This window comes from Humulus lupulus, chromosome X (assembly GCF_963169125.1).
Source record: "Humulus lupulus chromosome X, drHumLupu1.1, whole genome shotgun sequence".
NCBI lineage: Eukaryota > Viridiplantae > Streptophyta > Magnoliopsida > Rosales > Cannabaceae > Humulus > Humulus lupulus.
Genome location: NC_084802.1, coordinates 5,087,759 through 5,103,879, shown reverse-complemented (window position 1 = coordinate 5,103,879; position 16,121 = coordinate 5,087,759). Strand labels below are relative to the sequence as shown.

At 33.2% G+C, this 16,121-nt stretch overlaps 1 protein-coding gene and 1 pseudogene across 1 annotated transcript; both read left to right on the top strand.

The window, feature by feature from the left end:
- The first annotated feature begins 318 nt into the window (after positions 1 to 318).
- Positions 319 to 4,495, top strand: LOC133804722 (glutamate receptor 2.8-like; annotated as a pseudogene).
- A 5,337-nt stretch (positions 4,496 to 9,832) lies between these two features.
- Positions 9,833 to 14,204, top strand: LOC133804721 (glutamate receptor 2.1-like). The gene is made up of 2 exons (XM_062242861.1): positions 9,833 to 10,124; positions 13,249 to 14,204. Exons 1-2 carry the CDS (start codon positions 9,833 to 9,835, stop codon positions 14,202 to 14,204), a joined length of 1,248 nt encoding a protein of 415 aa, XP_062098845.1.
- The last annotated feature ends 1,917 nt before the right edge of the window (positions 14,205 to 16,121 follow it).

The following is a 16,121-nucleotide window of genomic DNA, read 5'->3' as shown; positions in this document are numbered from 1 at the left end:
CAAACGCAGAAGAATGAATATCTATCCAACAAAAAAAAATGATATTAATAATTATCGTACGTACGATTTCTCTAGTTAATAATTAAGTTGTTCAAACGTAGTGGACGGATTCTCTACTCGTTTTATTTTTTTTTAATAAAAATTTCACTCCCTGAGGACCATTTGATTGGTCCTCTATAAATATATATACTCAATATACATATATAGAGAGAGGAGTGAATGGAAAATAGCATAATAATCGAAAAGATTAAAAAATGACGAGGAAGAATGCTTTGTTTTTCTTGTTCATTGTAATATGTTCGACATGTGGTCAGAGGAATGGCCCAAAACGACAAGATTCCAGTGAAAGTTGGTGTCGTTTTGGACCTTGAAACTCCAGTTGCTAAGATTTGGTTAAGTTGCATAGAATTGGCTCTCTCAGACTTCTATGCCTCCCATGCCCACTTCAAGACTAGATTGGTTCTCAATATCAGAGACTCCAACAAAGATATCGTCTCTGCAGCCTCCGCAGGTAATATATATAATTAGCTTAAGTTTCTTTAATTTCTATGAACATTATTTATTTAGTGACTTTTTCTTTGTTTACTTCTATTTTTTAGTAGTTGCATGCATATCTTCCATTTCTGACTTTTCCTTAATTAGAACATGAGAGAAGAATAAACAAAGAGCAACAGCTTGGTTTAGCGAAATCTGTTTGGTTATTATAGTCTTAAATTTTAAGTAGTTAATGTTTAGTAATTTATTAATTAATGATTGAATTTAATAATATGTTCCCCTAGAACTTTAAACTCATCAATGCTCAATCAATGATTAACATTTTTTTACCAATAATTGTTTATATATATATTTATATTTAGAATATTATATATATATATATATATATATGTATTTCCAATAATCTTATGATATTCTTTGTAAATTTCATTAGTTGACATCAAAAGTTTTTATTAATGAATTAAAATATTATAAGATTTGGTATAATGTAGATCACTAGTATACATTATGGTTTTTCACAAGATTTTTATGGATCGATTGCTTTTTTTTAATATATATCTAGCTAGTATCTTTAATTAATACATATATATATAAATTTATATGCACTATTATTTTAATAATAATAATTTATTTATTTGAGATTGATTTATTATTTTATTTTAATTGTAACAAATACACAAAACTACAGCTCTGGATCTTCTAAAAAATGTACAAGTGCAAGCAATATTAGGGCCACAAAGATCGAGTCAAGCCAAATTCATCATTGAATTAGGGCAAAAGGCTCAAGTGCCAATAATATCATTTTCAGCAACAAGTCCTTCTCTCAAAATTCCAAGTCAAAGCTCATACTTTTTCCAAACAGCGACGAGTGACTCATCTCAAGTCACAGCCATTAGTTCCATAGTCAAAGCTTTTGGATGGTGAAATGTAGTGCCCATCTACACAGCCAATGAATACGGAGAAGGAATCATTCCCTATTTGGTCGATGCCCTAATAGAAGTCGATGCCAGAGTTCCCTATCGAAGTGCCATTCCACCCTCAGCCACTGATGATCAGATCAAGAACGAGCTTTACAAACTAGACTCCATGCAAACTAGGGTTTTCGTTGTTCACATGTGGTATGACCTTGGGTCAAGGTTGTTTACCATAGCTGAGAAGATTGGAATGTTGGGACAGGGTTATGTTTGGATCATAACAGAAGATTTCACCAATCTCTTAGACTCCTTAAGTTTCTCAGTCATCGACTCAATGCAAGGGGTTTTAGGAATCAAGACTTTTGTGCCACCATCGAAAGAGCTTGATAGTTTTAAAGTTGGGTGGAAATCCAAGTTCTACAATTCCCAACTCAATGTAATGGGTTTATGGGCATATGATTCGGTCCATGCACTAGCCTTAGCCATTGAGAAACACGGTAGTAGTGGCGTGTTCAACAATGTTACAAGTGGTGGCTCGACTACTAATGATCTTTTTAGTTACAAGGTGTCACCAATTGGTCCAAAATTATTGGAAACCTTATCAGGTACAAGATTCAGGGGCCTGGGTGGAGATTTCATCTTAGATAATGGAACACTACAAACCTCGACATTTCAGATAGTGAATGTTGTGAATGGTGGTAGAGCAGGGAGAAAAGTTGGGTTTTGGACACAAAAAAATGGACTGGTGAGAACTTTGGTGGATTTGAGAGCTGAATATTCGACTTCAAAATCAAATCTAAAACATATTATATGGCCAGGAGAGTCTATTATTCCTCCAAAAGGTTGGGTGATTCCGACTAATAATGGGAGGAAGTTGAGGATTGGAATTCCGGTCATAACTGCCTATAAAGAGTTTGTAGATGTGACAAACTATGATCCAAGTACTAATACATCAAATGCCATAGGCTTCAGCATTGACGTATTTAAAGCAGCAATTAAAGCCTTGCCATACGCTCTTTCTTATGATTTTTTTCCTTATCAAAAGCCTAATGGTTCCTATGATGACTTGGTATACGAAGTATATCTTGGGGTAATTTTTTTACTAACTCACATAGATATATATATATATATATTTGATTGGTCTTGTATATGTGCATATAATAATATATTGTACTATAATGCTTGACAGAACTACGATGCAGTGGTAGCAGACACGACGATTAGAGCAAACCAATCCCAACACGTGGATTTCACATTGCCATACACAGAATTAGGCGTGGCAATGGTGGTTCCAATGAGAGACAATAAGACAAAAAGTGCATGGATTTTCTTGAAGCCTTTGACGTGGGATTTATGGGTAACCACCTTTTGTTTCTTTCTCTTCATTGGTTTTGTCGTTTGGGTTCTGGAGCACCGAGTGAATGAAGATTTTCGTGGGCCACCTTCACATCAAATCGGCACAAGCTTTTGGTTCTCCTTTTCAACCATGGTTTTTGCAAATAGTAATAAATTATTCTCTCTTTCTTTGTTTTAACATACATACATATATAGTTGTTGTTTCATTTTTCTTTTTGAATGACAATTAGATCGAATTTGTTTACAGAGGAGAGAGTGGTGAGTAACTTGGCTCGGTTCGTGGTGATCATATGGGTGTTTGTGCTGTTAATATTGACTCAAAGTTACACGGCTAGTTTAGCTTCACTTTTAACAGTGGAAAAACTTCAACCAACTATTACAGATATAAACCAACTCTTAAGAAATGGAGAAAGAGTTGGGTGTTTTCGCAACTCTTTTGTGTACGGGCTGTTACAACAAACAGGTTTTCCCTCTTGGCAAATCGTACCTCTTAACTCCACAGATCAATGTGACCATTTCTTGTCTATTGGGAGCGCCAAAGGTGGTATTTCTGCTTATGTTGACGAAACCCCAAATACAAGGATTTTTCTTGCCCAATACTATTCCAAATATACCTTAATTGGCCCCATATTCAATACTGCTGGCTATGGATTCGTAAGTACTCACTTTCTAATTACAAACCCTAGTAATTTTCTTATAATATATATATATATGTTTATATGCAGGGAAATTCTTCAACAGTGACTTCACTTTAAGCTCTATTGGTGGATTCTCAGTATTCTTGACCTGTGACCAATTTTTCGATGCGATTTTTGTATGGCCGTGTATATTGTAGCTATTTAGAGCATTCTGCAAATTTTCAGAAAATTCTGAATAGTTTACAGTACGGAAAACTAAATTTCAATATGTTATTGTACGCTGATTAATTTTTTTATGCGTATGGAAAGTAACATGTTTGAACTTAGTTTTCAGTACTGTAAACTATTCGGAATTTTCTAAAAATTTGCAGGATATATTCTAAATAGTTACAATATACATGGCCATAAAAAAAATCGTACCGAAAACTGTTCACGAGTCGAGAATACTGAGAGCCCACCGGTAGAGTTTAAAGTGAAGCGAGTTTTTCTATTAGCATCGTTAGTATATCATAATACCAATTAATAACTATTGTGGGTGTGTTGTATTTTTTTGTTTAGGTGTTCCCAAAAGGGTCTCCTCTGGTATGTGATGTTTCAAGGGCCATTCTCAAAGTTACCGAAACAGAGGAAATGAAGAAAACTGAGAACAAATGGTTCGAGAGAGACCAAAAAGCTTGTTTAGACTATGACCCCAAAATCTCATCCAACAGTCTTAGCCTTGGTAGCTTTTGGGGCCTATTCTTAATAGCCGGCGTTTCTTCATTATTTGCACTCATAATCTTTGCAATTACGTTCCTTCATGAGCACAAGCAAATCTTATTGGATTCCCATGATTCGGTTGGAAGAAGAATTGGAGCCATTTTCAAAAGCTTTGACCAAAAAGACCTCTCCTTCCATACTTTTAACAAGAGTAATAGTAATCAACTGATCAATAATGGTGGATATGGTACAGACATCATGGACTTAACAGCTAATAATAATACCAACTGTCCTCCAAGTCCAACTACTACTAATTATACAGCCTCAAACTCCCCAATCTCGATGGGAGAACAAGGAACAATGCAATTTTCTAGTGCTCAGCATATTGTCTAAATAGATTAAGATTAGATTACTAAGTTATTAACTACTAGTCACAACTAATTAAAAATTACTTATGTTTTTCCTAATGTGTAATTATAATATATATATCGCTGATTTTTTTTTTTTTACAGTTTTCCGATGTATGTTATTTATTTAGGGGTTTGTACTTTTTTAGATCCTGTATTTTTTTTTCATTATCTGTTTGGATCCTGTGTTTTGACAAATTATATTTTGGACCTTATATTTTGTAAAATGATTAAAATAGAACCCTAAACCCGATTTTGGTCAATGTTTTCTCAACTAAAATCACAAATAATTTACCAAACTAACAATTCAGAACAAAAATAAAATTATTCTGCTTAAAAACTGTGTTGTTATATTCAATTTTTCTTCATCAAAATTGAGTTTAAGGTTCTATTTTAACAATTTTACAAAACATAAGGTCCAAAAAATAATTTGTCAAAACACAGAGTCCAAACAAATAATGAGAAAAAAACACAAGGTCTAAAAAAGTATAAACCCTCCTAAAAGTAAAATATTTTTATTAATATATTTATCAACTACAGCGCTCTTCCACAATAGGATTTTAGAAAAAATAAATCATGCAGATTTTGCATGTACAGAACTAAAGTACAATGACTACAGTCGAACGTTAGTGAATATATAGAAAATATTCAAAAGGAAATAATAATGGAATTATACTGGACTATGATTATCTATTTAGATCTTATATTTTAATAAATTATTTTTTAAACTTTATATTTTGTAAAATAATTCAAATAAATCCCATCATATTCCAACTATACATTTAAGAGATGAATTGGAGTCATTTTCAAAAACTTCCACGAAAAATACCTCAGCTCACAGCATTTTAAAAAGAGTAGTATACTAAAATGTAGAAAATTTGTATAACTTCAGCTTCAAGATCCCAATAACATAACAGCAAGTTAGTCCAATTTATCAAACTGAAACTCAACAAGCCCAACTCTTGTTAGAACATGAACTAAGCAGTAGAATAGGGTGGTAATAACAGAAACAAATCAAACTAATGCAAGAACAGAAAACTAAATAAAGAAGAAACTACACAGTAAGTAATACTGGTTCAGAACAAGATCAGTAATGAGCTTGTTCCTAATCCAGTTTTAGGAACACTTCTCTCTCTCCTTTATTAGATCAAATCTGAAACAAAAGAGTACATCCACAAAGCTGAATCTTGATAAGATATCTCTCACAAATCAAGTGTATTTCTCTCTCACACTCCCCTGAGTTTTCACGTTCAAAACAGTGGTGAAAAACTCAGATACAATATCCCAGAATCCCAACTTTCTTCTCTCTCGTACTCTCTTCCTTTCTTTCTCTGACTCTCAGATTTCTTGAGCTTCTTTATGTATATCAAGTGAGAACCAAGTCTGAATATTTATAAGACTTAAGATGACTAGACATTGGTTGCTGAGTTGGTTTAATCTGTTATAACAGATAACAGATGTAAGTTAGGAGTTGGAGAAACTATCTCCACATAATACCAACAAGTGTCCTCCAAAGCCCTCTATTACTTTAATGTATAAGTTATTTATTTATGAAACTATTAGCTATGTAGTCATGAAACTTTCTTATTATTATTTGAGACAAAAATAGTATAATCTTATTATATTATTTCGTGTTTGTGGTTTTTAAAATAATCCAGTTTAAAGAAAACTTAATTAGACTCAGTACCATTCCAACATATAAGAAAATACAATAATAACAGAATAGTGTGAAGATCAAGCTTTCTAAATCTTACTAATTAAAGCATGACGAAAAGAATATATTCCAAATTTTTTAGGTAACATTTCAAAATCATCTTTATACGTCTATTAATCGTTATTTAAGTTAGCTTGTTCCCCCAAGAATTAATAATTTGTTACTTCTTTTGAGTAATTGCTAACTATATATTATTTCAATTAGTAGTTTGTTTATTTTATTAGGTTGCGTCAGTAATATATAAAAATATATATTATTCCTTATTACTTAAGAAAATAGTGAAAAAAATAAAAATATAATCGAAGACAAATAGAGATGAAGTCAGGATTACACTGTAGTCTCTTGAATTATAGTTGACTTGTCACATTAAAAGATCGTTCCTCGAAAATTCGATCATCTAAATTAATTTGGTGTAAATACTCTTTGAAAAGTTTTCTCTTATTTGTTCTTGATAATAAGAAATTTGGCTCCACTAGTCTAGCTGATTATTACGTGAATGTTCGTTTATTGACTAATTCCCAATAGTAATCTTTATTTGGAATATATATGATGCACTACATAATTTTCTTGTCAATCTCAAAGAGAATGATCTATAAATATTTATAATAGGTAAAATTTCGGTGTTAACAGTGATTTATAAAGTTAGTTTCGGCACGTGAATAGTTATAAATTCTAATTTTTCACTATAATCACAATGTATGTAGTAATTTAGAATATTTCGCAAATTTTTAAGAAATTCTAAATAATTTGAATGCAAAAAATAAGGTTCAAACAGTTGAATTTTCCAGCCACATCTGTTTTTGAGTGCACGAGTGAAACAAAGTATTTATATTTTATTTTCGACACTATAAATTATTCGAAATTTTTTAAAACTATGTGGGATGTATACTGTCATAATAAAAAATTAGAATTTATAATTATTCAAATGCTGAAACCAACTTATGTCAACACCGTTATTGATAAAAAAATATGGCAATACCGTATTCGTACCCTATATATAATTAAAAAAAAATTGATGTGTCATTATCACCTTCTTAAGTAATAAATTAAGTAGTTTCCCTTAATATTTCATAAACAGAATTTCTTATGTCAAAGGGATTCGAAATAGTATTATTATAAACAAGTTATAGGTTTATTCACTAATGTCGTCCCAAATTGCTAAAAAAATGTGTAAGAAAAGATTGACTTAGTTTTTCTAAGTAAGAAATATATTGGGACCACCCCTTTTCTAAGAGTAGTTACTAAAATATATATGCTTATTATGACCACACACATTAACACAAAATTTAATTTTGTCGTCATAAACCCATACATAGACTTTTGTATCTCGATAAAATTATTGCTTAATTTTGTATTGAGTTCAACTCAATAAAATTATTATTGCTTAATCATGTGATGAGATGGAGAATAGTTCACAAGTTAATTTGTTGCTCGACGTGTAAAAAAAATGGTTGAATTTTGGGAAATCAACAAGGAAGACTACGAATTATAGAAGATGCTAGATTGTTGAATTTTGGGAAACCAACAAAGAAAAATGAAGAAAAACCAAGTAGTGTACAATTGGATCAATAATATCGATACCACTTGCTTAGCAAGTAATCTATTCTCAACCTTATTTATTTCTTTCTTTCTTTTTCTGTGAATGTAATGGTTTTAATCTTTGATTTTCGTAATGGTTTCTGCTAAGATATTTCAATATTTACTTTGTGTTATTTGCTCTTTTTTTTAATAGGTTATTATTTGTATTATTATTCAAACTTGTGTAATGATTAGCTAATTAATTAACACATGATGAAATAGTTATTTAACTATAATTGCCTCGGGCTCTGATAATAATATTTTTTTCTTATTGCCCTTTGATTTTCTTTTGTAGATTGATTAAAAAACCTTTTATTTTACTTATTAATTAGTAATATTATTATAGGCAGTGACTTCAACACATATTTATTTTTGCGACATTTGTGCATTATTTTTCTATTTTCAGTACATTGATAAATATAATCCAAAAAAAAATTTATATGACGGTGTATTTAGAATATCTTGCAAATTTTCAAGAAATTCTGAATAATTTACAAAGTCGAAAATAGGGTTTAAACTGTCAAAGTTTACACGCGTATACAAAAAAATATGTACGAGTGCAACATATAGTTTAGACCTTGTTTTCGGTACCATAATTTATTCGGAATTTCTTGAAAATTTGTAGGATGTTCTAGATAAGTATAATGTACATCGTCATATAAAACTTTTTGAGAATATATCTATCCAGGTACTAAAAATAAAAAAAAAGATATATCGATATTGCAAAAAAATTGGATACGTTGAGTGTCTCCCTATTATTATATTAGTAATAGTATATATATTTGGTATGATCATATATGGGGGCCTACGCCCCTCGAAAATGTTAGGAAGACTACTTCATTTATTCTAGTGTAGAAGGATATTGAGTTAAGAAATAGATCATAGTTGTCAAGTATGTCATTTATACCGATTCTTACACAACTATATTTATAACTATTAGGAAAATAAAAAACATAGCAAGAAAAATTATTATAACTATCATAAATATTTAACTAAAATGGAACACAGCTAATAGAATATATTTTTTTATTTTTTATGAACCATTGAAAAAGACGAAAGTAATAAAAGTAAAAAACTAAATTTTAATAATTTATATTAAAAAAACATCCATATAAAATATAAACTGTCTAACTTGTGATTAATGTTCAACACTTGAATAGTAGAAAGAGAAATCAAGACTAGACTTCAATGCAGCCGAAATTTGCATTGTGGAATTATATATATGAGAATTTTTGGACTTTACTAGCTCTCACTATTTTGACTTGTAAATAGTTTTTTGTGCGATTTTTTTATGACCGTATATATTGTAGTTATTTAGAGCATCTTGCAAATTTTCAGAAAATTTCGAATAGTTTACAGTACCGAAAACTAAATTCAAACATGTTATTGCATGTGTGATTAATTTTTTTTTTATTTGCGTGGAAAACAACATATTTGAACCTAATTTTCAGTAACGTAAATTATACAGAATTTTTTGAAAATTTGCAGGATGTCCTAAATAGCTATAATATACATAGTCATAATAAAAAATCGCGCCAAAATCTATTCACGAAAAAAAAAATACTAAGAGATCAACCGATGGAAAACAACATAAATAAAAAATTGTGATATATATATATATTTATACACATATATGGTCCAGATCCTCACTGTCTTTAGTCTGTTAAGAAATTGGCATATTTCAATATATCGATACAAACAAATTTACTTTGATTTGGTCAAGGTAAACGATCAAAACTCATAAATACATATACAAATAACTACAATATATATATATATAATAGCTACGTACGTATTCAAGTCTGGGTCGCGTATTAGAGAGAATAATAGTGTCAGCACTAAATATTATATATATCAAACATGGCAGCCTATAGAATCTTCAGAAACAATTAATATTATTACTATAAATATAAGCAATATATATGTATGAATAAGTTTAGAGTTGTCTGATTCTCATTTCCCAATCAAACCAAAACCTACTTTATTTTTTCAAGTACTCAAAAACTCAAAACAGTATTCCAAACAAAGAAGATGACGAGGAAGAACGACATCCCAGCGATTGTCGTTTTTTCTGTGTCTTTGATGTTCTTGCTTTGTAATTGTCCGAGTATGTTATTGGCCCAGAAAAGTAGTAATGGTGGGAAAATAATAGGAGTGAAAGTTGGGGTGATTCTGAACTTGGAGACTGATTTTGGGAAGATGGGGCTGAGCTGCATCAATATGGCTCTTTCTGATTTCTACACCTCCAATCCTGCCTTCACAACCAGGCTTCTCCTCCATACCAGGAACTCCAAATCCGACGTCGTTGAAGCTGCTGCTTCAGGTCACTCACTTCTCTCATCAATACCCTTTTTGTCTTTTCATACATATTATATATATATATATATATATTTATATATATATAATAAAGACCTAGTTTTCTTGCATAGTAAATTCGACTGAGTTAAGGCATTCGATTCTGTCAAATTAAATTGTGTATATGCTTTTTCTCTCTGATAATAAATTGTATATAGCGGTATATCGGTTATCTAATTATATATATATATATATATATATATGAATGAAACAACTACTTCGTCATCTTTTTACACAAAAAGTGTAGATATTACCCAAAAAGTGTTTTTCTGTATGTGTTATTCTTATGTCTATGTATTTATTAATATATATATATATATATATATGGGTGTTTGTGTAAGTGAGTAGAGATTCAAAAACATACTAATTATTAATTTCTAGAAGCATGGAATATGGTAAATAATTCAACTAAAAAAATACATAATGCTTCATTCTATAAAAATAATGAATATAAAAAGTTTAAATAAACAATTATATATACTCATGTACATACCACCCACCCTATAAAATATTGTAGTTTAACTAATTATTAGTATTATTTTTATTGCATTTTTTCGCTTAGATAAGAGATATTGTTATTTGTCACCTTGTCACCTTATGGTGAGTTATCTAACACCACATAAGGTAACTTCTCACGATTGATTAATAATATTTAATATTAATTAATAAATTAAATTGTGTGGTCCCCTCATATTGGATAAGCGGCATGTCACTTTCATATGGTGTTAGACACTAGAGGTATCTCTTAGTATTTCTTTTTAATAAGATTAGGTAGATTATGAGTGTGCAAAAATCATCAAATTCTATAAGAATACAAGCAACTGCCAAAAATTTGATATCCAATTATGATTAGATTGGATCGAATTTTGAAGATCCAAATTAAATCAGATTGATTGTTATATGATATATACAAAAATCTAATAAAATCGAATAATCGATCCAATTTTATGTATATTTTTAAAATATATTTATTTATTTATTTAAGATTGTGCTTATAATTTATGTTCTATTTTTGTATGGTATTGTATAATTTTGAACAAATTATTCTTTCTATTTGTAATATTATAAATTATTTGAACAAATTAAGCTAAATAAATGATAAAAAATATTAGATGGATCCAATCTAATAAAAAATAAGTAAGGAGACACATTAAATGAATAAAACCAATTTAATTCAATAAATAATTTGATCAGACTAGATCTCTTGAGACAAATTAATTAGATTAGATTGATTATAAAAACTCAACATCCTATTGATAATTTGATCACATCGGATAGATTTAAAAACATGAGATGTGATCCTATCAACACTCATATCTTAAATTGATTCTTAACTCTCCCAACTTGTATATATATATATATATATATATATATATATATATAGCCAAATCGTGTATAAATATCCAAGTATATAAATGTGTCTATATATATAATATAAATTAAAATTTAGAAGTCAAATTTGAATAACACACCTGTTATACTTATACTCTTACTTAGCCGTAATAGAGGATGAGAATGTACTTATTATTGGACTAAGAATATGGACTTCATATTCCATGCCAGGATGGAAGAATCGATCTGGCTTACTTATATCTACACGGTTACAATAGTATCACGTTACATTGACTTTGACTTTTGAACAATATATAAAAATATTATATCCACATCTAATATTTTTATTTATGTTTTTACTGAAAATGATGTATGTTAGAAAATAAATATTGATATTTATTTGAAATAATTAATATCTTGATTTTTCTATAATATAAAGTCCTGAATTAAGTCCACCTGTCTTTGTGATTTTCTTATTTATTAAAAATATGCTAAGAAGATTAAAGAAATTTGAATACTTCAAAACATTATATAAGCAATTCAAAGATATGTTTGGCTTTTCACGATTATTCCTTGTCCATTCAAAAAAAGTATAAAATTTGATAGGATAATTTTTTTCTAAAATTAGATTATATTTTTTTTTGAAATATTATTTTCTCTTTTGGATTTTAATTTTAGATATATTTATATATAGTCTAAATGTAATAAAGTTACATTAAATTTGTAGAAGATTATTTTTTTTGTGTAATTTGAAGTTCTCATTAATTAGTATGTAAAATTGTTTGACTATTTTCTAATAATAATATGGGTTTAAATCTTTTTGGACCTTGTGTTTTTTTCATTACTTGTGTTGGACTCTGTGTTTTGACAAATTACTTTTTGGACTCTATGTTTTGTAAAATAGTTAAAATAGAACCCTAAACTCAATTTTGATGAAGAAAAAATTGAATATAACAACACAATTTTTAAGCAGAATGATTTCATTTTTGTTTTGAATTGTTAGTTTGGTAAATTATTTGTGATTTTAGTTGAAAAAATATTGACCAAAATCAGGTTTAAGGTTCTATTTTAACCATTTTACAAAACATAGGGTTCAAAAAATAATTTATCAAAATACAGGGTCCAAACAGATAATGAGAAAAAACACAAGGTTTAAAAAGGTATGGCCATCTCATACGAGAAAAATCATATATTACAACATTATAAAATAAAATTATAATTGATTTTGCTTTGATAATACATGAGTAAGATTTGAAATATATTTTAAAATATATATTTTTTTCTTTCTAATTTTTATATAGAGAAGTTGGTGGATATATGCTTTCTTAACAACCCTCCAATAAATCACTTTTAAAACTTATCCAAATATTGACAAAAGTTGTAAAAAAAACCTTATAAAAGCCAACATGCACTTAACCACATATAACTACTTAAGATATTGTAGATTATTTAAGTAATATATATATATATACATATAATTATATACACAAAGTCAACGGTCACGATTCTCAAACCAAGAAGAGAAAAAAAAAATTAAATAAATAAACGCATTTATTAATTAAAATAGTTTAATTATATTCTTATTATTATTATTTTCTCAAAACAGCTTTGGATTTAATAAGTTAATTTTTTTTTTCATATCATTTTCCTATTGAAACTATTTTACTTGAAATTTTAAATTCATATATCATTTATCATATATGAAATTTTACGTGAAATTTTAAATTCTTCGTATTAATTATTTTTTTTTATTGAAACAGCTTTGGATCTAATAAAAAATGTTAAAGTCGAAGCCATTCTAGGCCCAGAAACATCAATGCAGGCCCACTTCGTAATTGAACTCGGTGACAAAGCCCAAGTGCCCATCATAACATTCTCCGCGAAAAGCCCATCTCTCACTTCTCTCCGAAGCTCATACTTCTTCCGAGTAGCCGCAAACGACTCGTCTCAGGTGGAAGCCATAGCTGCCGTCGTCAAAGCTTTCGGATGGAGAGAAGTAGTGCCCATCTACGTCGACAACGAGTACGGCGAGGGAATCATTCCTTACTTGACCGATGCTTTACAAGACGTCGATGCCCAAGTACCGTACCGGAGTGTGATCCCTCCGACCGCCACAGACGACCACATTTCCGCCGAGCTCTACAAGCTCATGACAATGCAGACAAGGGTCTTCGTCCTTCATATGTTGCCGGCTCTTGGGTACCGAATCTTTGCCATGGCCGAGAAGATTGGTATGATGGCTGATGGTTATGTTTGGATAATGACTGATGGGGTTGCTGATTTTCTGGGCTCAGCCAATTCAACTGTTCTCGATTCGATGCAAGGAGTTTTGGGGTTGAAAACCCATGTCCCTAAAACGAAGGAGCTTCAGAATTTTGCGGTTCGCTGGAGAAAAAAATTTCAACGTGAAAATCCCACCATTGTTAACCCTCCTTTGGTGACTTTTGGGCTTTGGGCTTACGACGCCGTTTTCGGATTGGCCAAGGCAGTTGAGGAGATTGGGAAAGCATCGAACTTTAGCTTCAAAAGGGTGAATGTTTCGAGTGATAACAACTCTACTGATTTGGGATCGTTTGGGGTGTCTCAGACTGGTCCGGAACTTGTTCAAGCGTTATCGAAGATGACGTTTAAAGGGCTTTTGGGTGAGTTTAAACTCGTTAATGGGCAGCTGCAAACTTCGACTATTGAGATCATCAACGTGAATGGAAGTTGTTGACGGTCAGAACTCGTCAACGAAGTTAGATTGGACAAATTATCAAATCAAAATCGCTAATGGGAAAGCTATCAAAACTTGAGTAATAACTCAAGAACTGAGATATCACAACAATGGAGAAATTAAACTTTCATTCACACTTAAGGCTCTGTTACAGTGAAATTTCCAACCCCCTTTCAGGTGGTCTTAGAATTCCTTTTATAGTAGGCTCTAATGGCCTTAGGTACATAGTGGTCCAGGGGACCAAGTGGTACATTCGTACTGTGTCAGGGGAGTGGCTTCAGAGGTCGTGGACGTACATCTCGTACATGAGCAGGTGTCAGGGAGACGTTTCCTCCACTTTTCTGTGCCCATGTCTGATACGTGGCGGCAGGCATAGTGGCGCAGGAGGTCGTGGTGTCGGCTCTGTCCTATGGCCGTAGACGTACGGACCATGATCCTTACCCCAGCAATCTCACTGGCACGGGTATCCGTACTTAGTACTTGGTCGTACAAATATGTCTCATTCGACTCGCCCTGGATCTCCTAAGCATAGGGACTTCGAGGTGTGAGGAAGGGGATCCTTGGTGCCTGTGCTGGCCGTGGCGTTGAGTAGGGGTTTTGGGCCCATACGTGTCAAGTGACGGGGTGTCGGCCTCCTGAGAAGATGGTGGGCTGATGGACCTCCCGGGGTGTGCGCGCGTGGGACCTTGCGCGGCCTCGCGCATGGGGCGCCATAGACAACCTCGTAGTCTCCCTCGGCCTCGCGCATGGGGCGCCATAGACGGCCTCGTAGTCTCCCTCGGCCTCGCGCATGGGGCGCCATAGACGGCCTCGCAGCCTCCCTCGGCCTTGCGCATGGGCATGGTGGGAGTGGCCCAGGGGCCTCGCAGAACGGTGGCCTCGCGAGACGGGGTGGCCTCGCGAGACGAGAGGCTTCGCGGATTAGTGGCCTCGCGAGACGAGAGGGCCTCGCGGATTGGTGGCCACGCGAGACGAGAGGGCTTCGCGGATTAGTGGCCTCGCGAGACGAGAGGGCCTCGCGGATTGGTGGCCTCGCGAGACGAGAGGCTTCGCGGATTGGTGGCCTCGCTAGACGAGAGGGCCCCGCGGATTGGTGGCCACGCGAGACGAGAGGGATTCGCGGATTTGTGGCCTCGCGAGATGAGGGGGCCTCGCGGATTGGTGGCCTCGCGAGACGAGAGGGCCTCGTGGATTAGTGGCCTCGCGAGACGAGGGGGCCTCGCGGATTGGTGGCCTCGCGAGACGAGAGGGCCTCGCGGATTGGTGGCCTCGCGAGACGAGAGGCTTCGCGGATTGGTGGCCTCGCGAGACGGGAGGGCTTCGCGGATTAGTGGCCTCGCGGAATGTTGGCCTCGCGAGATGGGACGGCCTCGCCCGTTTGATGGCCTCGCGAGAAGGGATGGCCTCGCGAGAAGGGACGACCTCGCCCATATGACGGCCTCGCCCGTTTGATGGCCTCGCGAGAAGGGATGGCCTCGCCCATTTGATGGCTTCGCCCAGAATTGGCCTCGCCCATGTGGTGGCCTTACTGCTTCTCTTGATGAGACTATGAGCATCAACACTTACCCCCCTAGTCTAGGAGAGGGTCTTTATGTGCTCTTGTAGACTATTCATCTTGGTTCCTATAAATAGGCCTTCATGCATGGCTTAATATTTACACCTTACCTCCTTGGCCTAGTGGTAGTTAGACCCTTGCTCCTTTCAAGAGGTAAAGGGTTCAATCCCCCACAACCTCACTTTTTCCATAGTTTCATCCTTTTTTCATTTTTTCATCATCATTCATTTTTTTTTCTTTTTTACATTTGAGCTAGTTTCTTGGTGTGTATATTCTAGGACTAACATACATTCTGGTCAATTCTTGCAGACGCGCATTTTCGACGCTTCAGCGTTTTTTGCTTCCTGACCTCCTTTGGACCC

What these genes read in the sequence shown, in the direction of transcription:
- LOC133804721 (XM_062242861.1), top strand. Translation starts at nt 9,833, where the DNA reads ATGACGAGGAAGAACGACATCCCAGCGATTGTCGTTTTTTCTGTGTCT. An exon ending in CGTTGAAGCTGCTGCTTCAG is followed by an intron (nt 10,125 to 13,248) that starts GTCACTCACTTC and finishes TTATTGAAACAG; the next exon opens with CTTTGGATCTAATAAAAAAT.